At 44.0% G+C, this 25,683-nt stretch overlaps 1 protein-coding gene across 6 annotated transcripts; it reads right to left on the bottom strand.

Moving 5' to 3' along the window:
- Positions 1–180: 180 nt before the first annotated feature.
- Positions 181–22,840, bottom strand: Zmym5 (zinc finger MYM-type containing 5). 6 transcript variants are annotated; one of them, XM_052733119.1, is made up of 9 exons: positions 22,723–22,840; positions 21,773–21,828; positions 21,043–21,086; positions 14,896–15,357; positions 14,591–14,681; positions 13,053–13,338; positions 11,513–11,675; positions 10,226–10,432; positions 181–3,663 (listed from the first exon to the last, which is right to left on the bottom strand). In XM_052733119.1, exons 4-9 carry the CDS (start codon positions 15,277–15,279, stop codon positions 2,920–2,922), a joined length of 1,875 nt encoding a protein of 624 aa, XP_052589079.1. In that variant the 5' UTR covers positions 15,280–15,357; positions 21,043–21,086; positions 21,773–21,828; positions 22,723–22,840; the 3' UTR covers positions 181–2,919. The 6 variants fall into 6 exon arrangements, with proteins under 6 accessions (XP_052589079.1, XP_052589078.1, XP_052589075.1 ...); XM_052733118.1 differs by having other exon boundaries at positions 21,043–21,082; XM_052733115.1 differs by lacking the exon at positions 21,043–21,086.
- Positions 22,841–25,683: the final 2,843 nt, after the last annotated feature.

Raw genomic sequence — 25,683 nt, 5'->3', positions numbered from 1 at the left:
AAGCACTCTACCAATGGAAGGACATCCTCGGTTTGAAACAAGGTACAATTCCACACAAATGATTTAGTGGGTATTCTAAAAAATGCTCTCATGCAGTGGCATCATCGAGTATGTGTTTCTACACAGAAGGAAGCATCTCGTTAGGTCATTGTTAATAAAGACACTGTTTCACAAGAAAAGCCATGTCTCAATGTTTTATTTCTGTGAAAAACAAAACAAAACACCATGACCACGATAACTCTAATAAAGGAAGATATTTAATTGGGGCCGACTTACTTCAGGGCAGGAAATAAGGCAGTGTACAGTCAGACATGGTACTAGAAAAGGAGCCATCTTGATCCAGAGGCAACAAGGAGAGAACTGACTTGAGCTTCTGAGACCCCAAAACCCACACAGTGACACACTTCAACAAGGCCACACCTAATAGTGCCTCTCCCAGTCTACACAGGCCATTGCTATTCAAACCACAAGCCCCCAAAGGTGAAAAAAGTTCACACACCCCTAAGAATTTAATAAATAAAATTATAACAAGTCAGAAGCAAAAGAGAAAATTATCAAATTCATAGTGATCAGGACACTAGGTGGCAATCAAAATTTTTAATTTGCTTATTCTTCCTGGGAAAATACCAAATGATGGATGATGCTGGTGCAGCAGGAGGGCATGGAGAACCCTGGGGCCCAGGACTGGGAGGCTTTAGGGGTTACAGTAGTCACTGTGGCTATGGTCCAGGCTTAGAGGCTTGTGGAGGTAAAGCTGAAGACAAGGAATGGAAACCCATCACCACGCTGGGCCATCTAGTCAAGGACGTGAAGATCAAGTCAGTTGTGGGATGTTTGGACTGTGTGAAGAGGTGTTGCTGTGATTGGTGTAATAAACAGCTGAATGGCCAATAGCTAGGCATGAGAGAAGAGGCAGGACTTCCGGCAGAGAGGCAGTCAGAGGGATGAACCTAGGGACATGGGAGACACCAGTGGGATTCGGAACAAGTCCAACATAATGGGCAGGGGTAAGGTAACTGAGACACATGTGATAGAATGTAGATTAATAGAAATAGGTTAAAAGTTATAAGAGCTAGTTAAAAAAAAAGTCTAAGCTAAGGCCAGGCTTTCATAATTAATAGTAAGTCTCCATCTCCATGTCATTATCTGTGGGCTGGCAGTTCCAATGAGAAAGCTTACTACACAAGTCCTGGGAGACCTACTCGTTCTCCCTGCCCATTAAGGAATTTCAGATTACTGACTTTTTTCCTGGGCTCATCCCTGATGATGTTCTAAAGATGTCAGTGCAGAAGCAGACTCAGGCTGGCCAGTGGAACAGGTTCAAGGCTTTGGTTACTATTGGGGACTACAATAGTAATGCTGGTCTTGGTGTTAAGTGCTCCAAGAAGGTAGTCACTGCCATCTGAGGGGCCATCAACTCGGCCAAGCCTTCCACTGTCCCTGTGCAGAGAGACTAAGGTGGGAACAAGATTTTCAAGGCCCACACTGTTCCATGCAAGGCAATCGGCTCCTGCGGCTCCATGCTGGTATGTCTCATCCCTGCCCCCACAGGCACTAGCATTGTCTCTGTTCCTGTGCCCAAGAAGCTGCTGCTACTGCCTGGTATTGACTGTCTAAATTCAGCCAGGGGCTGCACTGCCACCCTGGGCAACTTTGCAAGGTCACCTTTGATGCCCTCTCCAAGACCTACCCCCAATCTCTGGAAAGAGACTGTTCATTCACCAAGTCTCCTTATCAGGAGATATTCATTGACCATCTTGTGAAAACCCACACCAGAGTCTCTGCCCCAAGCTCCAGCTGTGGCTACCACATAAGGGTTTTTATACAAACAAGGAAAAAAAAACACAGTGAATTAAGTCTGAAAAAATTTTGTTTAGATTCATAGTTTCTCAAATTTCACACATGGATTATACTTTCACAGGGAAAAGTACAACACTGAAAGTTAAACACATACACACACACACACATTTTTCTTTCTTTCTTTTTGTTTTGAGACAGGTTTCACTGTGTAACCTTAGCTGTCCTGAACTTGCTCTGTAGACCAGGCTGGCCTTGAATTCAGATCCATCCGTCTCTGCCTCCCAAGTACTGAGATTAAAGGCGTGTGCCACCACCACCTGTCTACACACGTTTTTAATGTCTCTTATAGTCATACTAACAGAAAAATAGCAATATAGTCTTAATAATTAAAATTCTTATTGAAGAAAAGCTAAAACATTTACACATTAAATTGAAAACAAAAATAAAAAGCCAATAAAATTCAAAATACCTTTATTTACTGTAACAAATGAACTGATTTGTGCAAATAGAAAAAATGTTTTAAAGAAAGAAAACACAAGAATTTGGTTTAATAGTAAACAGCTGTAGCTTCTGATCCTATTCAGTTCTTAAGCTGTTTGAATATATTTTCTTTTTTGGTTTATCAAGACAGGGATTTTTTTTTTGTATCCCTGGCTGTCCTGGAACTCACTCTGTAGACCAGGCTGGCCTTGAACTCACAGAGACCCACCTGCCTCTGTCTCCTGAGAGCTGGGTTAAAAGGGGTATGCCAACCCTGCCCAACCTGAACATATTTTTAACAATGTTAAAAAAAAAAATGCTTATTCTATAATGTATCTTGTCTTTTCTGACTCTCAGGCCATTAAGTGGAAGTCCTCTAAGAACAACTTTATAAGGCAAGAATGCCCATGTGATAGAACTCAAACTGCCTTTAATAAAATCTGCAAGAACATTATTCACTCCAATGGCTTTTCAATTTGAAACAGGAATATTTTTACTATTTATTTGCTATTAGACGTAGTGGTAACGAACTCCTGTAAGTTCCTCCACTTAAGAGTGCCACAATGTAATGGTACTGTCTCCTGGTACAAAACTTTTCTGTGTAATGCAAACACTGCGATGTCTAGAGCAGACAGGACATTATGTGTACAACAGGAGCACACCATTTTCCCCATCCTCATAAAATCTACGCTCTATATCAGCTTCATCAGTTTTACCATTCAAGTTAGATTTTAATTTGGAATACTTAACACTGTTGTTAATGTGCATTTCACTTTCCTCATGTTTCCCGAGAATATGTGACAGATGCTGCCAATCTTTGCACCCATTCTCATTTTTCAGTTGATTCTTCCCTTCTCCAAAGAGTCTGCAATACAGACAAAACACCGAGTCTTTGGAGGCTGAGTAGAGAAGCCAGGATCTGGTGGTCTTCTCACCGCTCGGAAGAATCCGTGTGTAGTACGCTTCCGAAAACTTCCTCCCTGTGTTGTCTTTTGGAAAATTGAAATTTCTTAGTTGAGGTGGATCATTTTTGACAAGACTATCACGCTGTTTCATATTCAAAATTCGGGGCCATGAGCCTGGATCTGAAGACAGTACAGCTGACACAGCAGGATCTTCTGAGCGTCTGTCTCCCGGTTGCTCTTGCAATGTATCAGGCATGGCTGTCGCAGGAGGCAAGTTCCCATGCTGTTCCTTCCGTGATGCATCTAGGCTACATTCTGCTGCAACTTTTATTACCTCTGAGCTCTTTCCCTTTTTTTCTGGTATTTCTATTTTTTCTGAAAGTGTGCTTGATTCAAGTAATTTTCTTTCATTTTCTTCTCTAGTAGCATTCCTTTTTCTGTTTTGTAAAAGTAATAATTTTGATCTTTTTTCCATTATCTGTCAAGAAATAGAGATTACAATTTTACTGGCATTTTAAAAACTGAAATAACAGAAATAAGACCAGGCAATGGCTCACTGTTAGCTATCAAAGAAATAAGGCATACCAAGGAATGCACTAAGTGTACATACATACATACATGAAGCAAAGTACTCATACTCTGACAGTGATTAGATAGTGACACAGGACTTTCACTGAAGCTCTGGTGAAAATTTAACAATGTGCATTGAATTGTGAAAGCAGTTTGGCAGTTCATCTGACATTATAAACATATGATCCATACAGACAAGGTATATAGCTAAGATATATGTCATGTTCACACAACCATTCAATGAGATAAATTCAAATAACAATAAAAAACTAAGTATAAAGCTGGGCAGGGGTGGCGCACACCTTTAATTCCAGCACTCATGAGGCAGAGGTAAGCGGATCTCGAGTTCAAGGCCAGCATGGTCTACAAAGTGGTTTCCAGGACAGCCAGGGCTACACAGAGAAACCATGTCTCAGAAAACAAACAAACAAAAAAAAAAACAAACCAAGAAACGAAGTATAAACTGGTAAAGACAGTAAACACCTTAAATCTCAGCACTTAGGAGCAGAGGCAGGCAGTTGTCAGCTTGGTTTGGTTCACACAGAATTCCAGGCCAGCTAGAGATACATAGTAAGACTTTTTCTAAACAAATAAAAACAAAACAACAAAAAAAAAGAGGGGGCTGAGAAATAGCTCAGCTGTTACAGAACACTGGCTGCTATTCCAGAGGTCCTGAGTTCAATTCCCAGCAACCACATGGTGGCTCACAACCATCTATAATGAGATCTGGCGCCCTCTTCTACCCTTTAGGCATACATGCAGGCAGAACACTGTATACATAATAAATAAATCTTTAAAAAAAAAAAAAAGAGGCAAGCCAGTGTGCTAGCTAGTTTTATGCCAACTTAACACAAGCTAAAGTAAACCGAGAGGAAGGAACCTCAATTAAGAAAATGTCTCTAAAGTTGGGCATGGTGGCGCATGCCTTTAATCCCAGCACTTAGGGAGGCAGAGGCAGGCAGATCTGAGTTCAAGACCAGCCTGGTCTACAGAGCGAGTTCCAGGACAGGCAGTGCTACACGAAGAAACCCTGTCTCAATAAATAAATTAAATTATATATGTGTGTCCCCCGCCCCTTCAAGGCAGGATGTCACTATGTGGTCTGGCTGTCTTCAATCTATGTATATCAGGAGGGCCTCCAACTTGCAGTGATCTGCCTGCCTCTGCCGTGATTAAACATGTCCAGCCCACCCAACTCTTTTCTTTTTTTTATACAGTATTTTGCCTCCATGTATGAATATGGGCATGCCTGGTACCCAGAGAGGCCAGAATCGGGTCCCCTAGAACTGGAAACATGGATGGTTGTGACCCAACATATGGGTGCTAGGAATCAAATCTGGTTCCTCTGTAAGAACAAGTACTCTAAACCTCTGAGCCACCTCCCCAGCCCCTCAAAAGCAATTAGTTTTAATTGTAAAAGTGCCGTAATCCTTTTTACACATGTACAGAAGTACACACATGTAACAAAGATCTCTATTTCATAATTCCCAATACACTCTCCAGTAATCTTCATTTATTTACTTATTTATTTATTTGGTTTTTCGAGACAGGGTTTCTCTGAATAGCTCTGTGTCTTTCATGGAACTCTGTAGCCCAGGCTGGCCTCAAACCCACAGAGATCTGCCTGCCTCTGCCTCCTGAGTGCTGGGATTAAAGGTATGCGCCACCACTACCCTGCTATTTTTTTTTTTTTTTTTTTTTTTTTGAGACAGGGTTACTCTGTATAACAGCCTTGGCTGTCCTGGAACTCTCTTTGTAACCAGGCTGGCCTTGAGCTCAGAGATCCACCTGCCTCTGCCTTCAGAGTGCTGAATTAAAGGCGTGTGCCACCATGCCTGGCCCTATTGATGTATTTTTGCGAGGGGTATCACTGTGTAGTTCCAGCTCACCTCAAACTCACAGACATCCCAAGTGCTAGGATTAAAGGTGTGCCACCATGACCACACATGACACTTTATTTTATAATTACTTTTCAAATCCATTATAGAAAAAAAGTACTTGTGGATTTAAGTGAGGACTTAAAACACCATTTTCCTTCCTTCATGTGCTGAGGCTGTGTTTATTTTATAGAATGATTACCGAGCACTTACAAAGCTCTGGGTTTGATATTTAGCATCACATAAATGAGGTGTGGTGACAGATGCCTGTAATTCTGGGATGGTGGAGATACTGGCAGATCAGAACTATCCCCAGCAATACAGCTAGTTTGAAGCCAGCCTGGACTAGCGACCCTGCCTCAAAAACCAAAACAAGTAGTCACTCAGCAATATAGTGTGTATTGCTTTTGAAGAGGACCTAAGTTCTGTTCCCAGCACCGATGTTGTATAGCTGGCGCACTAATGTGTGTAACTCAAGCTCCAGGGGATCTGATGTCTTCCTCTGACCTCCGTGGGGAACTGCAATCACACGCACACAATCACTCACACACACAATTAAAAATAAAACAACATTTGGGGGCTTGGGAGAGGACTTAGTACTTAAGAGCACTCACTGTTCTTTCAGAGGACCTGGTGTTTGATTCCCAGCACCAACATGGTGGCTCACAACTATCTGCAATTCCAGTTCCAGGAATCCAATGACCTCTTTTGACCTCCAAGAGCACCAGGCATGAACATGGTACACATACATACACATAGGCAACACTCACATACACAAAATAAAAATAAATGTATCTAAAAAACAAAAATCTTAAACATTGAAAAGCGCCATTTACTTACTAAATTTTTTTTTTTTTTTTTTTTTTTTTTGGTTTTTCGAGACAGGGTTTCTCTGTGTAGCTTTGCGCCTTTCCTGGAACTCGCTTTGGAGACCAGGCTGGCCTCGAACTCACAGAGATCCGCCTGGCTCTGCCTCCCGAGTGCTAGGATTAAAGGCGTGCGCCACCACCGCCCGGCTACTTACTAAATTTTTAAACAGGGTCTCTCTAAATGCCAGGCTGGCCTCAAAACTGACTCTTCTTCGCTGCACTATATATGGCAGAATAGTATTTTATTATGGCAGACAAGGAAGACATTTTAAAAGATTTTCCTTTTTCTTTTTTTTTTTTTTTTTTTTTTTTTTTTTTTTAGATTTACTTATTTATTATGTATACAGCATATGTGACTGCAGGCCAGAAGAGGGGACCAGATCTCATTACAGGTGGTTGTAAGCCACCACGTGGTTGCTGGGAATTGAACTCAGGACCTCTGGAAGAGCAGCCAGTGCTCTTAACCTCTGAGCCATCTCTCCAGCCCCATTTTTTTTTTTTTTTTTTTTTTTTTTTTCAGGAAGGCTTTTATTTATTTATTTATTTATTTATTTATTTATTTATTTATTTATGTGGTTGCTGGGAATTGAACTCAGGACCTCTGGAAGAGCAACCAGTGCTCTTAACCACTGAGCCATCTCTCCAGCCCCCCCCTTTTTCTTTTTGAGATAGGGTTTCTCTGTGTAGCCCTGGCTGTCCTGAACTCGGAGATCACCCTACCTCTACCTCTCAAGCGCTGGGATTAAAGGCATGAACAACTACTGCTGAGCTCTTAAAACAGATTTTCATGTAGCCAAGGCTGGCCCCAAATTTGTTCCATAGCCAAGGCTGACTTTGAACTTTTCTTATTTGGGGTAGATGTGTGTACAGAGATGATTCAGTTGTCTCCCATGTGGGCTATGGGATTGAACTCAGGTTGTCAGACTTGGTGGCAAGTGCCTTTATCCACTGAGCCATCTCTCTGGCCTGACCCTGGACTTCTGATCCTCCAGTTTCTACCTCCTGAGTGCCAGGAATATAGGAATGTCCCGACATGCCAGTGTTTATGAGGTACTTTATGTATGATAGGTGAGCACTTACAAGCTACATACCAATCCATTTACAAATGTTGGATTATCATGTATTATTTTTCCTAATTTAAGAATCGTCAAGTGACTTGTTTCGTTGCCCCTTTTTTGAGAGAGGGTCTAATCTACAAAGCCCTGGCTGTCCTGGAACTCACTATGCAAACCAGGCTGGCTTTGAACTCACTAAGAGCCACCTGCCTTTGCCTTCTCAGTGCTGGGACTTTAAAGGCATTTACCAAAAGACCTGTACCAAGACTTCTCAATAAGGAAGATGGGAGTTTAGCTTTCCTTCCTCTCACAGATTCACATTCACATCACCCAGCAACATGTCAATCACAGGATGCCTTGGGGACTGTCATGTACAAACAGGATGTTGAAGAGCATACCTAGCATCTATCCAGTAGATGCCAACAGCACCCCTAAAGCACTGGCAGTAAGAAACATTCCCCAAATCCCTGGCTTACATCAAGAGTATATTTAGATTTTGGGGCCACTGAAATTTCACAGCCAGTAAATGCAGTTGCTGTGTGAGCATGATGACCTGAGTTAACCCCTGGAACTGACTTCACAAAGTGACCTCTGACCTGCACACATGGGTCATGGTGTTTGCCTACACTCACACACATACATTACCCGTACACTAGAATAACTAAGCATTTCGTATATATTATATATAACAAGTATTTTCTTAAAATTTTTGTTTTTGTTTATGGGGTTTGGGGTCGTGCAAGATGTCAGCTCTCTTGGTGCTGGAGTTACAGGAGATAGTGATCCACCTGACATGGGTGCTAGGAACTGAACTTGAGTCCTCTGGAAAAGTAGCAAGTACTCTTAACCACTGAGCCACTTTTCAGCTCCCTATTAAAAGAAGAATAGCTTTATATTTTATGACTCTACACATTATTCAGTGATAAGCAACTAATGACAATATTCTGTTGTTGTTGGGGGTGCCATCAGGGACTTAACCTAGGACTGTGTGTATGCCAGGGAAGTCCTCTGCTCCTGAGATATCCCAAGCTCTGTTTTTTCTTAAAATGTTAATACATCACTAAGGTTTCTCTTCTGTTCTTCGCTGAAGACCTGCTACTGATACTTTGAAATGAGTCAAGATCTGGATACACAGCTGCAGCCTATTTGGATTACATGTATTTCCCCATCTTACTTTCTTCTCTTCAATTAATACCCTATGTGCAAATCTCATGTTATTTTTTACATGTGTTTATACATGGTGTATATTTTTTACATGTGCACATATGTATGTAGATGCATGCTCTCTTGAGCATGTGCAGTCATAGAACAACATTAGGTGTCCTGTTCCAGATACATGTTACAAAGGCAGCCCTAGTTAAACTCAGAAAGTTAGAAAACAAACAAAGATACTGTGGTGCTTTGAATGAGATATCAACTCTAAGTCTCGGGCATGTGAATAGTTGTCCCTAGTTGGTGGCTATTTGGGGTCTAATTAGGAGGTGTGGCCCTGCTGGAGGAAGTACACCACTGCAAGAAGGCTTTGAGGTTTTAACACTCCTGCCATTTCCAGTGTCTTCTCTCAGCTTCCTGTTTGTGAATCAGATGTGAGCACTCAGCTACTGTTCCAGCTGCCTCTACTTCACCATCATGAACTATTATCCCTCTGGAATAGTGAACCCCAAGTAAGCCCTTTTTCCTATAAGTTGCCTTAGTCATGGTGTTTCATCACGGTAACAGAAAAGTTAATACAAACATGAATGTAGGAAAGGAATTTGGAGGGGCAGGGAACGCTGATAAGGTGGAAATAAGGGAATGAGAGTAATGAAAAGATATTACATATATGCATTATATTCATTTAAGAAATTGTTAAAGAAAAAAGGCCGGGCGGTGGTGGCCCACGCCTTTAATCCCAGCACTCGGGAGGCAGAGCCAGGCGGATCTCTGTGAGTTGGAGGCCAGCCTGGGCTACCAAGTGAGTCCCAGGAAAGGCGCAAAACTACACAGAGAAACCCTGTCTCGAAAAACCAAAAAAAAAAAAAAAAAAAAAAAAAGAAATTGTTAAAGAAAAAAATTAATATCTGAGACAAGGTCTTGCTTTGTATGGTCTAACTTGCTAGGTAGAAGAAAGTGGCCTCCACCTCACAGAGATCCACCTGTTGGGCCTCCCTAGTGCTGGGATTAAAGGTATGTACCCTCATCGCAAGTATTAAAACTTAGAAGCTCAGCATGGTGGTATACCATGAGTGAATCTGAGTGCTCCTGTAGCACAATGGGAGATGGCATCAAGACTCACCAGAAACTTGAAGGCCAGGTAGCCTGGTGTACACATTAAATAATGAGATCATGTCTCTAACAAGGTACAAGGCAAGGACAGACACCCATGTTGTCCTCCTTCATTTACAAGCACTTGCATCACACAAACACATGTATACACAAGTAAAAAAAAGAATTAGGGGCTGGAGAAATTACTTAAGCAGTTAAGAGCACTGGCTGCTCTTCCAGAGGATCTAGGTTTGATTCCTAGAACTCACATGATGGCTCACATCTGTCTGTAACTCCAGTTCCAGAGGACCCAATTCTTTTCTGGCCTCTGAGGGCATCAAGGATGTGATACACAGACAAACATGCAGGCAGAACACCCATGTACATAAAATAACAGCAGAGAAACAAATGAAACAATACATTACCTCTTTATATTCATTGACACAATTCTGGCAGCAGAATCTCTTTTGCTGACCTGTAATCAGGACCTTGTGTCCAGTATTCTTGGGCATATACTTGCTACACTGTTCACAGCAGTTCATTATTAGACCATTAGTCAATCTGTATTCATTAAAGCAATTATTACTACAAAGTTTATGTGTTATATTGTTAACACTGATTTCATGGCGAACCTAAAAGAAAACAAAATTTCTTAAGACAGTATTAGATAATTTACTGCCCTACAGTATTTGGATCCTTCCTTACGATATTCAGGAGGCGGATGAAGGGAATCATTATCCATACTTAGAATGTTGTCTGTGTGTCTAGCAGTGAGATGGTTCTAAAGCTGTAACTGAAATAAATTTGTCTTTGATTTGAATGTCCCCAAAGTTATTGATATCACATTTAGTTACTGAGGACGATGTAAAACAAAGGACTGCCTGAATAATGTCTATCTCTTCCTCTTAAACATGATCAAACTATTTGTCCCACACATTCTTATAGGATCTGGCCGGGCGGTGGTGGTGCACGCCTTTAATCCCAGCACTCGGGAGGCAGAGCCAGGTGGATCTCTGTGAGTTCGAGGCCAGCCTGGGCTACCAAGTGAGTCCCAGGAAAGGCGCAAAGCTACACAGAGAAACCCTGTCTCGAAAAACCAAAAAAAAAAAAAAAAAATCTTATAGGATCTGTTGCTTCCTTCATTGTCTTGAAATTACTGAATTATTACAACTAATTCCACAGAAACAGACGTACTTTTTACACCACGAAATTAGGGTATATCTATCTCTCTATATAAAAATTGTTTGAGGGTTGGGAGAGAGGTCTCACTATTATACAGCCTTGGCTGTCCTGGAACTCACTATATGCAGACCAGGTTGGTCTCAAATTAAGAGATTTGCCTGTCCCTACTAGGATTAAAGGTATGCACCACCGACTCAGCAATACATTTTTTTTTTTTTTTTTTGAGACAGGGTTTCTCTGTGTAACAGTCCTGCCTGTCCTGGAACTCTGTAAACCAGGCTGGCCTCAAACACATTGAGATCCACCTGCCTCTGCCTCCCAAGTGCTGTGATTAAAGGCATGCACCACCACCACCACCACCACCCAGCAAGCAGTAAATCTTTTTAATAAAGAAAATTCTAACATCTTAGTAGTTCTTCCAACCTGCCAATTTAGAATATGGACATTATGTAGATACAGAGCTTACACTGGTACTTAAAATTCAGCATTATTCCTAGGAGTCTAAATAGTAGCAGTATAAAGAGCCAGACCTCTCCTAATTTATTACACATTATACATCTTGACTTAGTAAAAGCTTCTTTTCTGAGACTCTGGTAGTGTTCATTGGGAGACAGAGATGCATTACGGAATTCTGGTAAGGACTTGCTTGACTCCACTGGAGGAATAATGGTTGTTGTCTTCATAGGAGAATCTCTGGAACACAAGGGAAAAAGGAACTTCTTAAGATCACTGTACTTTAAAATCCACTCTCAGCTTTACTTCCACTATTTCCTAAATAATACAAGTGAAAACTCTTTTGGAACATTAGTAATGCACTAAAGTTCCTAGCATTCTAGGATTAAAAATACTAGTAGTTGGGGCTAGCGAGATGGTTTAGTGGTTAAGGGCACAGGCTGCACTGGGCGGTGGTGGAGCACACCTTTGATTCCAGCACTCAGGCAGAGCCAGGCAGATCTCTGTGAGTTTGAGGCCAGCCTGGTCTATAGAGCGAGTTTCAGGATAACCAGGGAGACACAGGAACCCTGTCTCGAAAAACCCCCTCCCAAAAGAGCACTGGCTGCAGTGCTTGCAGAGGACCCAGCGTTGGTTCCTAGCATACACATGGTGGCTTACAACTGTCCATAATGCCAACTCCAGTGAACCCAGCTTCCTATTCAGGCCTTTGAGGGCACAGAGTATACTTACACAAACACAGGCAAAACAATCAACACATAAATAAATCCTTTAAAAAAAAACACTGGTTGGAAAACACAAAACCAATGGTGCTAAACAGATGGCTCTTTGCTGCATTTACTGCTCTTACAGAGAACCCGAGCTTGGTGCCTCGCCTGTGTAAGGCAGCTCGGTATCACCTTTTTACCCCAGCTAAAGGGTGATGCAGCACCTCTGAGCTTTGGGTCACCTGCACTCACATGTACCTACATACAAACACACACACAATTTTTTTCCCTTTATTTTTATTTTGTGTGTATGGTTATTTTGCCTGCATGTATGTCTGTTTACCACATCGATGCAATACCCACAGGGGCCAGGAGAGGGCATCGAATTTCCTGGGACTGGAGTTAACTGCAGTTAACCTGGGTGCTGGAAAAACCAAGAGCAGCTGGTGCTCTAAAGCAGTGAGGCATCTCTCCAGCCCCATAAAAGTAAAAATGAAAAAAATGTTGGTAGTGGGCCTGGAGAGATGGTCCAAAAAGAAAGGGCACTATCAAGCTTGATGACCTAGGTTTGATCCCTGGAACCCATACTGTAGAAGCAAAGGACCAACTTCAGTGGGTTATTCTCTGAATGTGTGCGCGTACGTACGTGTACACACGTGTACACACGTGTACACACACACACACACACACACACAGGAAGATCAAAACAAACAAAGCCCGCACGTAAAAAGGGAAAGACAAACATAGCACCTGAGAGGATACTATACTTCTGTACCTACATACATTCTTCTGTTAAAACTACAATATACTACAGTGTAAGTTCTACCACAAGTCTAGCTTACAGTTATATCCAGAGGATTTATTTATACTGGACCATTAAACCACGGGAGAAATGTTGAGGTCTGCTTACTTTTTACATGTCACATTCGGTGTCTTTTGAGTACGTTTGTGAGAGAAAGAAGAAAGGCAGGTGGTTGAACAAAAGAGGTGAGCTGATCCTTTTCGTTGATAAGCTGTCTGCCCCTTCTGTAGAGGTTTTTTGCAGTTTGCACAAGTGACTTTAACTGGTTTAGTGGGTTGTTGTTGGGCAGAAGGCTGGAATATCTGTTTAGGAAGTGAGGCCACTGGTGATAAAGAATCCACCCCTTGTTGTTTCTGGTTACGAGGAAATGATGCTGACTGGGAGATCCAAGAATCTTAAAAATGAACCACATAAGGAAAAGCCATGGAATAAATAAAAATACATATTAGGACACATTTGAATTTAAGAAGACTTTAAGAGGCCAGCCTGGTCTATAGAGTGAGATCCAGGACAGGCTCCAAAGCTACACAGAGAAACCCTGTCTCAAAAAACAAAACAAAACAAAACAAAAAAAAGTCATTGATTCAGCCCTAAAAACAGATAGGACATAAATCATTTTTGATTAAAAAAAAAAATTTCCCTCTCCAAATTGCAGATACAAAAGACTTCAAAAGTATTAAGTAACATTATCTTAATATGAAAGCCAATCAATTATTTTATATTGAATGTAACAGATATGAGTTCTAGAAAGAACAGCTATGGGAGCTGAGGAGACGGCCTATCGAGTAAAATGCTTCTTCTCCCACACTGTGCAGTCCTGAAGACCGAGTGTGATCTCCAGTATCCATGTGAAACTAAACAAAACAAACAACTGGAAAAGAGAACAACGCAAACAAATGGCAGGCTACTGAGATGGCATAGCGTGACATCACTTGTAGCCACACCGGACAACCCGAGCAGGCTCCTTAGACCCCACACAGTAGGAGAGAACTGACCCCTGCAAATTGTCCTCCTGTCCACTACACAAGCTGTAACACACACACACACACACACACACACACACACACTCTCTCTCTCTCTCTCTCTCTCTCTCTCTCTCTCTCTCTCTCAATGTATTTAATCTAGATTTTGTTTTTAAAGTTAAACCAGTAATGGTGGCACATACCTTTGACCCCTGCACTCAGGAGACAGAGACAGGAGGATCTCTGTGAGTCTGAGGCCAGCCTGATCTACATAATGAGTCTCAGGGCAGCCATGATTACAGAGTGAGAACCTTAAAGACATTTTCTTTTTAAGGTTAAAATAGGAAAAAAAAAAAAAAAAAAGGTCTCTGTGAGTTTGAGGCCAGTCTGGTCCTTAGAGCGAGTTCCAGGATGGCCAGGATTAGACAGATAAAAAAACAAAGAGCATGCATTTATAATCTCAGTGTTGGGAAGACAGAAAAGGTCCCTGGGGCTTGCCAGCTAACGAATCTAACTGAGTAAGCTTCAATGTCAGTAAAAAAAAAAAAAAAAAAAAACTATTTCAAAAAACAAGACAGAGACCAACAGAGGAAGAGAGCTCCGGCCTCCAGGCACGTGCGTACAGACTCACACAGAAACCTCAATGTACTTAATACAAAGCAAACAATACAACTTACTGCTTACCAGGATTGTAATGTGTTGCAAATCTTCCACTGTGAAGTGTGTCTGCTACATCCATCCTACCAGGATTAAAAGGTCCTACTCCAGTCTTGGTCTGTGAAGTTAAAGATGAGGTGTATGTTTGTACATTAACACTTCATCCTTGACTGACATATCCCAAGTTGGTACTCTACAGTGATGTACAATCAATCATTAAGTTCCTATCTCACCTAGCATTCGGGTCTTACACCTGCTTCTAAAGTTGTTAACATTAGTATTATTACAGTCAATTCTGTAGTGATACCATTAATACCCATTCCTGAATTTACCTTACTTCCTGATAGACTGGAAACGAAGAAATCCACATTTTTGGTACTATTTTTGTTTCCAGGAGGTCCCCATTCAGTAAACTTGGTAGAATTTTTCTCCTCCCCTCCATCTGTTTCTGTGTCCTCTTCATCCTCAATAACAATTGTTTCAGATATACTTCCCTTCTGAGAAGTCAAATCTTTTAAAGGAGGAGGAATTGTGGAATAATTTCCTTGTGGATTTTCATGTTTTGAAGATGCAAATACAAAGTTTCTTTCCTCAGCTATTGCTGGAGCACAAACTGGAGGCTGTATTGATTCAACGAACACAACATCATCATCTTCCACAGGTGAGTTTCTAGATGCACTGACTGAAGAATCCACATCTGTGAGATGAGCTGCCATGGCCGAATAGCCTAGTAAAGCACTAGTCCATACAGCTAACCAATCTTCTCACCGAATTATTTATCCACAACAAAGAATCTGTAAGAGACAGAAAAGAGGATATTTCAATTTTACTGAAGTAACAGCACTGATAAAAAATTTTAAAATCACTCATGTGATACTCATTCTGTTTTCCTGTTAAGCACTATGTTAAATTCTACTTCTTTGTGGAGTTTGATGGAAATTATATAATTTGATAGTTTTAATTGTGCTCATTTTATGCTACTCTCCACTCACAAAAACAGCCTAAGCTCGCCGGGCGGTGGTGGCACACGCCTTTAATCCCAGCATGAGGGAAACAGAGCCAGGCGGATCTCTGTGAGTTCGAGGCCAGCCTGGTCTACAGAGCGAGATTCAGGACAGGCACCAAAACAACACAGAGAAACCTGTCTCAAAAAACAAAAAACAAACAAACAAAAAGCCTAAGCTTTCTTTAAATTTAAAATAACAAAATTTAGGTTGGAGAGATTACTTGGCAGTTAGGAGTGTCTATTGCTCCTCTTATTTAAGACTTGAGTTCAGTTTCCAGCATTCATATCAAGAGGCTCACAACTGCATGTAAATCCAGCTCCAGGGGATCTGACACCTTCTGCTAGACTCCACAAACACCTGCATCCACAACTTTCAATGTCCACACAAGATACACAAGTTAAAAAATAAACTTGAATATACATTTATCAGACACACATGGTAGCACACACCTCTTTTAAAAAATGTTTCTTTCTTTTTCTAATTTTATTTAGTTGTATTTTTTATATATGAGTGCTCCGCATGTATACCTGCAGGCCAGAAGAGGGCATCAGAACCTATTATAGATGGTTGATCCACCATGTGGTTGCTGGAAATTGATCAGGACCTCTGAAAGAGCAGCCAGTGCTCAGCACTTCAGAGGCAGTGGCAGAGGCGGAGTCAAGAGCCTGCTCTACATAGCAAGTTCCAGGACAGTCAGAGCTAAACAAAGACCCTGTCTCAAAAAAACTGAAACCAAAACCAAACAAAACAATAAAATTCCATTAAATACCAACTCAGGGTCCTTACATAATTACTATACCAGATGCTCTCATAACTAGTCTAATACTGCAATTCCTAGTTCTCTCGTGCTGACAATTTTTTTCTCCCAATACTACAATGAAATTTTCTTAGATTTTTCTTGTTTTTCCCCATCAGGAAGCTTAAGTCCTTCTGTTCAACAAAGGTCTTTTTTTTGTTTTTCTCTGTGTAGCACTGACTGTCCTGGAACATGCTCTGTAGACCAGGCTGGCATTGAACTCGCAGAGATCCGCCTGGCTCTGCCTCCTGAGTGCTGGGATTAAAGGGGTGCACCACTACCACCCCTCTTGGAGACATTTCCTTTATTGAGGTTCCCTACTAACTGATGGCTCTAGTTTGTGTCAAGTTGACATAAAACCATTCAATACTGTTCCAAACAGAAAAGTTACTATTTGACCACTTAGGTATGTTACATTGAGCAAGTTTATACATCTCACTGAATTAAGTTTTCTAGATTGTAAACAAAATTGACATAAAACAAGATTTTAGCTTGGTATATTCCAAGACTCAGGTTAGGACCTTACACCGGCTAGGTAAGTGCTATACAACTGAGCTATATCTCCAGCCCTAGACATTTTAAATCTTGATGGGTTAAAGTTCTCTGATTTTATTTTTGCAACAATTAAGTTTTACCTATAAATGGTAATATTTTTTCAATTAATACGCTACTTGGCTATAGATAAATGATAATATGTATTTTAAAAGGTTAAAAAGGAAAACTCTAATGAAAATTGCCATTAAAAAATGAGTCAGAGGTGGGTGTGGTGGTGCACTTCTTTGATCCCAGCACTCAGGAGGCAGAGGCAAATGGTCTCTATGAGTTCAAGGCCAGCCTGATCTACATCGAGAGCTTCAGGACTAGAGATGCCATCTCAAAACAAACCAACAAAAAAAAAGAAAGAAAGAAAAAGAAATGAGTTGTAGCATTAGGAAGATTGAGAACCACTGACTTAGCAAGTTCCAGGACGGCCAGGTCTCTCTAGATAAAGAGACCTTGTCTCGGGGCTGGGGAGATGGTTCAGAGGTTAAGAGCACTGGCTGTTCTTCCAGAGGTCCTGAGTTCAATTCACAGCAACCACATGGTGGCTCACAACCATCTGTAATGAGATCTGGTGCCCTCTTCTGGAGTGCAGGCAGACACTGTATACATAATAAATCTTAAAAAAAAGAGAAAGCGACCTTGTCTCTCAAAAAAAAAAAAAAAGCCGGATCTCTGTGAGTTCGAGGCCAGCCTGGTCTCCAAAGCGAGTTCCAGGAAAGGCGCAAAGCTACACAGAGAAACCCTGTCTCGAAAAACCAAAAAAAAAAAAAAAAGCAAAAAACCAAAACACCCATAAAACGAAAAAATCCTCCAAAAGTTCTCTGAATGTATAATGGATAGGCAACTATTTCAAATTTTACAATCTCAACTTGTCAGGTCCAAAAGAAACTCTGGACAAATGGTTAACAAGTGGTACATACTAAAATGTCTATAGACCTCAGGCTCTCAGTACCTGGGTACCTGTGACCCCACCCTAAACTCTACCTCATGGGCTTCCACACTCCACCCCCTACCAGGTTTTACTACTATATAACCTTGCCATTTTGGCCACATGCCCTCTTGCTCCCTTCCAACCCCATGGTCCGGTCCATTCTGCTGGCCATGTTCAGTCTACTACTCTCTCCCTGCTCTGGAGTATTCCAGATGCCTCTGGCTACACTCTTCTCATATCTACAATAAAAACCTCTCGTCAACCACACCTTGGAGCAGTCATGTCCTCATTTCATTCAACAGTAAGTTTTCATTGAGTGCTTTAGACTTTCGGTTGGTTTAATTTTGTTATGTGGTGCTTTTCTATGAAAAGATTTTTTTTTTTTTAAAATAACAAAATTGGTAAACATCCTCCATCAGATTTGGCCTATGTAGGCAAGCCTGTGGGGCATTTCCTTGGTTGCTTAATAATGTAGGAAGGCTCAGCCCAATGTGGGTGGTACCACCCCAGAGGTGGGTGGTCTTGGGTTATAGAAGACAGTCAGATGTGAATGAGAAGCAATTAAGCAAGTACCTTCAGTTTCTACCTTTAGGTTCCTGCCCCAACTCCCTTATGATGGACTGTAAAATTTAAGATAAAGTGTGAGGAAAAATGCAATTGACAGAAGCCTGACTCGTAGTTTCAGAGGGAAGCAAAGACTGACAGTGCCATCCTCATGACATATTTCAATCTGTAGCTTCTTGTCAGTTGGGGCTGACAAATTGGCTGTGATTAACAAGAGACCAGCATCACTGAGATGAAATCTGGAAAGTATGTGGTGCACACCTTTGGGGCACTTGAGAGGCAGAGGTGGGCGGATCTCTGATATCAAGCCCAGCTTGGTCTGCAGAGAGTTCCAGGACAGCCAGGGCTATACAGAGAAACACTGCCTCCAAAATACAAACAAGAAAAGAAATCTGTGAAGTATTTCCTCAGGGTCAGCACACAGAAGCTGTGATTCAGAGGCGTCAAGGCTATCTTACACTGAGAGCTGAACTTGGTAATATGTAAAAGTACTCGAGATAATGACAGCATGGACCCTGCAGGAGTCAAGGGGTCACAGAGAGAAGCTGATGAGGCAGGTTAAAGATCCCTGAAGAGAACCCAGGAGGGACACCGATGAAGACGTAGCCTTAGTTGCAGTAAAGACCCCAGCATACTGGAGAGGCCAGGACTGTGAGATAACAAGACAGATGCAGGTGTGAAGCGGAGCTGGCTTGAGTCCTTGTGTGTGCAGACAGCAGAGCCGGAGAAGTCAAACTGTGCAAAGTTCTCTGGAGCCCCAAAGATCATGAGTCAAATCCCAGGTGTCAGACTAAACTACTTATATTTACACTGTCAAATTCTGGTTTTGCTTTGATCGTGCCTGATTCTTCTCTCTTGGAATAATAAACATGCGACTAAATTTTATTTGTAGGAATACTCAGTTGAGAAACTTGGTGGACTTTTAATTTTAAATATTAAAAAAAATATTATTTTACGTATATGGGTGTTTTGCCTACGTGCCTGGTGCCCAGTTCCCTGGAACTGGAGTTACAAACAGTTCTGAGCCACCATGTGAGGGCTGGAAACTGAACCCACTACTTCTCTCCCCCTACTCCCGCAGCTAAGGACTGAACCCAGGGCCTTGGGCTTGCTAGGTAAGAACTCTATCACTGAGCTAAATGCCCAATCACTTACTTTTTTTTTCAGGTTTTTCCAGACAGGGTTTCTCTGTGCCTTTCCTGGATCTCGCTCTGTAGACCAGCTCTGCCTCCTGAGTGCTGGGATTAAAGGTGTGCACCAGCAGCAGCAGCAGCAGCAGCAGCAGCAGCAGCACCACCACCACCACCACCACCACCACCACCACCACCACCACCACCACCACCGCCACCACGACCACCACCGCCGCCGAAGCCGCCTGGCCAATCCCTTACTTTTTTAAAAAAATTATTTTTATCGTATATACACTGGTGTTTTTGCATACATGTATGTCTGTGTGTAAGGGTGTCAGATCCCCTAGAACTGGAATTACAGCGAGTTGTAAACTGTCATGTGGGTGCTGGGAATTGAACTCAGGTTCTCTGGAAGAGCAGCCAGTGTTCTTAACCACTAAGTCATCTCACTAGCCACCAAACTGCACTTAACCACTCTTCAGCCACCAGATTTTCAATTTTTAAAGAGATGCTGGCTATTTTAAAGAGACTTTGAACTTGAAAAAAAAATTTTTTTGAGTTATTCAATGTTTGAGTATTTTGCTTGCATGCATGTACCACATGAATGTCTAGAGTGCTTGGGAGTCAGAAGAGGGCATCAGATCCCCTGCAATGGAGTCAATGGTGGTTGTAGGCCACTATGTGGGTGCTAGGATTCAAGTGCAAATCTTCTTAATGGCTAAGCCATTTCTCTAGCCCACGGCTTTGAACTTTTAAAAGCAGTAGCAATGTGTGGGTCACACCACCTTTGGCAAACCTCTATCAAAACCAGTTTTTTTGAGACAGGGTCTCTCTGTGTGGCCCTGGCTGTGCTGGCACTTGCTCCATAGACTAGGCTGGACTCTAACTCAGAGATTCACCTACCTCTGCCTCCCAAATGCTAGGATTAAAGGTGTGTGCCACCACAACCTGACAGAAACCACTGTTTTAAAGTGTATGAATTTTTTAAATGTTTATTTAACTTTGTGTGTGTGCCTGGTGCCAGCTCACTGTGTATTCAGGAGGTGGTCAGAAGAGGCATCAAATCCCCTAGAATTGGAGTTAAAGACTGCTGAGTGCCAGGACTCAAACCCAGACCCCCACAAGATTATCAAGTGATTTTAACTGCTGAGCCATCTCTCCAGCTCCCCAATCTCCTTCCCTACTCCCCTAACACCCACTCCCGACAGGGTTTCTGTGTAGCCCTGGCTGTTCTGGAACTTGATCTGTAGACCAGGCGGCCATCAAACTCATAGATCCTCCTGCCTCTGCCTCATGAGTGCAGGATTAAAGGCCTTCGCCACTACACCTGGTTAATCTCCATTCTTAAAAGCTAGACAGAGAATTCTACGATCTGACATGGTCCTAACTTTAAAAGGATACATCTGAGGGGGGCTGGAGAGATGGCTCAGCAGTTAAGAGCATTTACTGCTCTTTCAGAGGACAAAGAGTTCTGATTCCAGTGCCCAACTGATCCCACTCACAAATACCTGTAACTCCAGCTCCAGCGGATCCAATACTTTCTTCTGGCTTCCTCAAGAACACAAAGACAACACATACTATTAAGTATTTTTAAAAAATAAAAAAGATATGTCTAAGAAGTACTATATAAGAAATCACAGAGGCTAGAAAGATGGCTCAGTAGTTAAGAGAACTGGCTGTTCTTCCAAGGGATCAGGGTTTAAGTCCCCACATCTCAAGGGCAGCTCACAACCTGCTGTCTAGTTCCAAAGGATCCATTGCCCTCTTCTGGTTTCCTTGAACACTGCAGCCAAGTGGCACACAGACATACAGGCAACAAAACACCTATGCATGTAAAAAATAAAACCTTTCAAAAACTGAAAAACCTGTAGTTCACTGTTCCTCAATCTTAAAACATTTTTCGGTAATTATTTAGGCATTTATTTTAAAACTTACTTTAAATAATTATTAGTAGTTTAAAAAATACAACAGAAAGAAGCATCTATTGTAAAGGAGGGCAAAAACGTTAAGTGCACAGCATTTTAATGAATTGGAACTTAGTCCCATTTAGGAATGCTAGAAAACAGTAGTGTTAGTGCTACCCACAGGTGTGTCTTCCCCAGATTCCACACACAGGCTCAGCTTTCCCGGCAGAGACCACTCAAGCAGCAACTTTTCTACATAACAGCAAAGCAAACCTCATATAGAACAGTCTATCCTAGTAAGTTTAAACAGCAAAGCTACGCAAAAATGACTCACAATGGAGATGCTTTCCTTATTTCTGCCAAATGCTTCACCAGACTGGCTTGAAGGTCCTAGAATAAGAGTAAAAAACAAAACAAAACAAAAACCCTTTAGCACCAATAGCGAGGAGGTAGCATCAACCCTGAACACCAGAGGAGGAAGTTAACCAAGGTGAATTCATTCCCGAGCTTTTCTAGCAACCTAACCCCAAATAAACAGGAAATCTATTATTAAAAACTACAGCAGACCAAGCTCAATCTACTCCTTCCAGATTCAGAATTTGGAGTAGCAGAATGATAAATAGGTCCTCAAAGCCAGCAAGGGATTCCTATTTCTCCACTAAAGTACCAAGAAGGAGAACGCGGTTCAATAACTGGTCCCATTTGCCGCAAGCACTTGCTGGGACTTAAGGTTCCGACGCCTCTGTAGCCAGCGACAGGCACCAAGTCAGCCATAAGAAATTAACCCACGTAAGACTAGAAGCTGCACAGCGCGGTGGAGAAGAGCAAGAGAGAAAACGCCGCAGGCCTTAAGCGGCCACCTCACCACCGAAAACTTGGGGTCTCAGTCCGGCAGAGAGGGTGGGGGTGCAGCCACCAGGCGGGAGGGCCAACGGGCCCCTCACCCGCTCCGCCCACCCGCTCGCAGTACAGAAAACACCCCGAGACCTCCCGCGACCTCGGGTAGCCGCCACCCGCGCACTGCGTCCCCCGCGCCACCCGCCCGGGCGTCCGCCTCACGCAGCCCACCCGGCCGCGCCCGCGCTCCCTCAGCCTTCGGGCAGCACCTGAAGCTGCCGGGACATGGGCGCGGACCCCACGCACCCCGAGGCTCCGACGCAGCAGCGGCGACACCGACCAGCTGCCCTCACCCGCCTCCGCCTCCTCCTCCCGAGGCTGCGCGGCTCTCAGCCACCCCCACTCTCCGCGGCCCTCGACAGGAAAGACAGCGGGGATAAGCCTCACCCGGTTCTGGCTGCAGCTCCGCGGAACCAACCTCCCCTCCCCCGGCCCACCCCCCTTCGGCGACACGCACAACTCCGCTCGGTCCAGTCCCGGCTTTAGCGCTGGGGAGGAGGAGGTAGAGGAGGCGGCGGCGCGGCGGAGCCCGGGGAGGCCCCGCCCTCCGCACGCTCATTGGCTGCTGGCGAAGGCGGCCCCGAACGCCTCGGGCATGTCCATTGGCTCAGTCGGCTTTCTTTCAAGACTCTCCTCGGTGAGGGAGTCAGAGCGGCTGTCCGTCAAACGTGGGCCACGCCCTCAAGCCTGCTGTTCCCTCCCCCCTGCCGCCAGCCTCGGGCTTAGCCAGCCCTCCCTCCCTCCCTCGGTGCCCCCGCCCCGCCCCGCCCCCACTCGCCGGGTCCGCCGGGGTCAGAGCCCGAGTGGCGAGGCCCGTAGTGCGGGTCGCCGTTCGGCCTCGGGCCGGGGGATCTTCGTCGAGGCTTCCCGCGGGGCCCGGATCGGGCCACCGGGCCTTGGCCTCCAGACGGTCGCCGCGGTCCCCCGCGACTCTCCCCGAGGAGAGACGCGGCCTCGATGCCCCGGCGTCCTCCCTGTCCAGGCCCAAAGGCCCGGGAGACGGGCGAGCCCCGCAGTGCCTGCGGCGGGTCGAGGGGGCGGGCCGGGCCGCGGCTGCAGGGGACAGGCGCGCTGGCCGCCGTGCAGGCGCTTCCACCTTGCCTCGCCCGTGGGAATGGTCCCCCACCTCCGCCATGGCTGCGGCGGGAGGAGACGTCGTCCTCCATTTTGTGGGATCTGGTGGGAGAACTCTGTGCCCATCAGAACCGAACCCCGGGGCGCCGGGAAACTTGGCCCGGAACAGCCCCGACCGCGCTCCACCATCGGCCATGCCCTCGGCGGCTAAGGGCGTGCGCGCCTAGGTGGCGGCGGGGCCACACGACGGTGCGGGGCCCAGGTGCTGCCGCCGGAAGCCGCGGGCCCCCTAGCGGGCTCACGCCCCGGGGACCCGGGCTGTCCCGGCTCGGCCGTCGGTGCCTGGCAGAGCGCGCGCTCCCGGGCCTGCTCAGCGCCCGTCCTCTACGTTGACGGGGCCTCGGGCCACCGCGCGCCCTTGGCTCCTCCTGGCCGCCGTGGCCCCGTGGGCAGCGACCCTCGCCCGGGAGCCCCGCGGGGCGCGTTCGGAGCGGAGCCGCGGGAGGGCGGCACGAGGGTCTTTTGTTCCTCGTCTACACCTACGTCTTCGGCGGATGTCATGGTGCCGGATTTCCAGGACTCCCTGTAGAGACTTAGGAGATGCACCTCGCCCTGGCAGTTGTTGAGGAATTACAACCGATGCTGTTGGGTTGTATTGAAGAAGTTGGTGATAGACCAAGTTGCTATATTATGTGCGAAAATATATGACTTTTTTTTCTTTTGGAACAGTGTTTCACTAGCATTGTCGGGCCTCAAATTCTAGATACTTTTCCTGCCTCTGCCTCCCGAGTATTGGAATTGTAAGCATTTCACCACTGCTTTTTTAGTTTTGCCTTAGATATGATTTCAAAACAAATCTCACACCTTATGATACATGCCTGTAATACTAGCATTTAAGAGATAGTGGTAGCAGGATCATTTCAAGACCGGCCTGGGATACATGGCGTTGTCTCACATAAAGCAAGCTGGGGTGGAAGACTATAGAGAGATGGATCAGCAGTTAAGAGTGCGAACTGCTCTTAGAGACTACCAGGATTTGCATCCCCGTGTGGCAGGTAACAACTACCAGCAACTCCAGTTCCAGGAGAGCCAGTGTGCCCTCTTCTGGCCTATCTACACACATAAGTGTGTGCATCCATGCAGGCACATTCAGATGCATGCATATAAATGTACAAAAAAACTGAAAAATTTTCAACGTTTAAAACACATGCCCACCCCCCTTTTTTCTCTTCTGAAGTACGATAAAAGCACATTTATTCAATGACAAGCATATAAACCTTCTAAGTCATGTTCTTGTCCATGGATCGATGAGAAAGCTGAGTAAGCCTTCCTATTACATGATGCTTTACTTTGTGGACATTCACAACATCAGCATTTTACTTAAGTCTTCAATGACTGTTTGGAAATAAACGTGTTATAACATTTCAATGGCTGCTGAAGATGATAACCATCCTTTTTTCTGTTAGGCATTGGAAATACGAAGCTGTAGGTACATTAAGTTGATACACAAAGGCTCCTTAGATTTGGAGAGATTAAATGTTAGGTTTGGTAGCTACAAGTCGTGTATTTTCTGAAGCCCCATCTCCACGATATTTAGCATTAGTACTGTTCATAAGTAAAACCTACATATGTTTTCCCTAGGAATGACAGGAATGACAACTGTCCCTTTAGTATGCTGCCATGTTCAGGGAGTGCGTCAGTCAGTTTGATGCTACTATATCAGAGGGCCACACACAGTAAATTAGAACTTCAGGAGTTTATTTGGATAATGGTTTTATTTATTAGTTAGTTAGTTACTCATGTGGTTTTTCAAGACAGGGTTTCTCTGTGTGTCCTTGGCTGTCCTGAAACTCACTGTATAGACCAGGCTGGCCTTGAGCTCACAGAGATCCCCCTGCCTCTGCCTCCGGAGTGCTGGGATCAAAGGCGTGCACCACCACTGCCTGGCTAATGGTCTTAGAGGCTGGAAATGTCAGCATTGAGCCACATCTGGTGAACGACTCTTGAAGTATACAAAGTCCTGGATAAAGGGGGCAGGAACAGAGCACTCTAGAAAGTCACTTTTATAATGAAGGCTCTCCTTCAATAGATAGTTGCCTCCCAGGATTTCACCATAAGTCCACCTAAAATGGTAGAATGCTCATGACCCAGTCATCTCTCAATGTCCCGATTTCCTTTGCAATCTCAGCATCAGATAAAATATAATGAAGATTTTGGAGGGAACATTTAAAGTATAATGGGGTTTTGAAAATCCGGAACAAAGTTTTTTCATTA

This window comes from Peromyscus californicus, unplaced genomic scaffold (assembly GCF_007827085.1).
Source record: "Peromyscus californicus insignis strain IS unplaced genomic scaffold, ASM782708v3 Scaffold_12__1_contigs__length_115047231, whole genome shotgun sequence".
Lineage (NCBI taxonomy): Eukaryota > Metazoa > Chordata > Mammalia > Rodentia > Cricetidae > Peromyscus > Peromyscus californicus.
The sequence above is the reverse complement of the archived record's forward strand: the minus strand, read 5'-3'. Positions and strand labels throughout refer to the sequence as shown.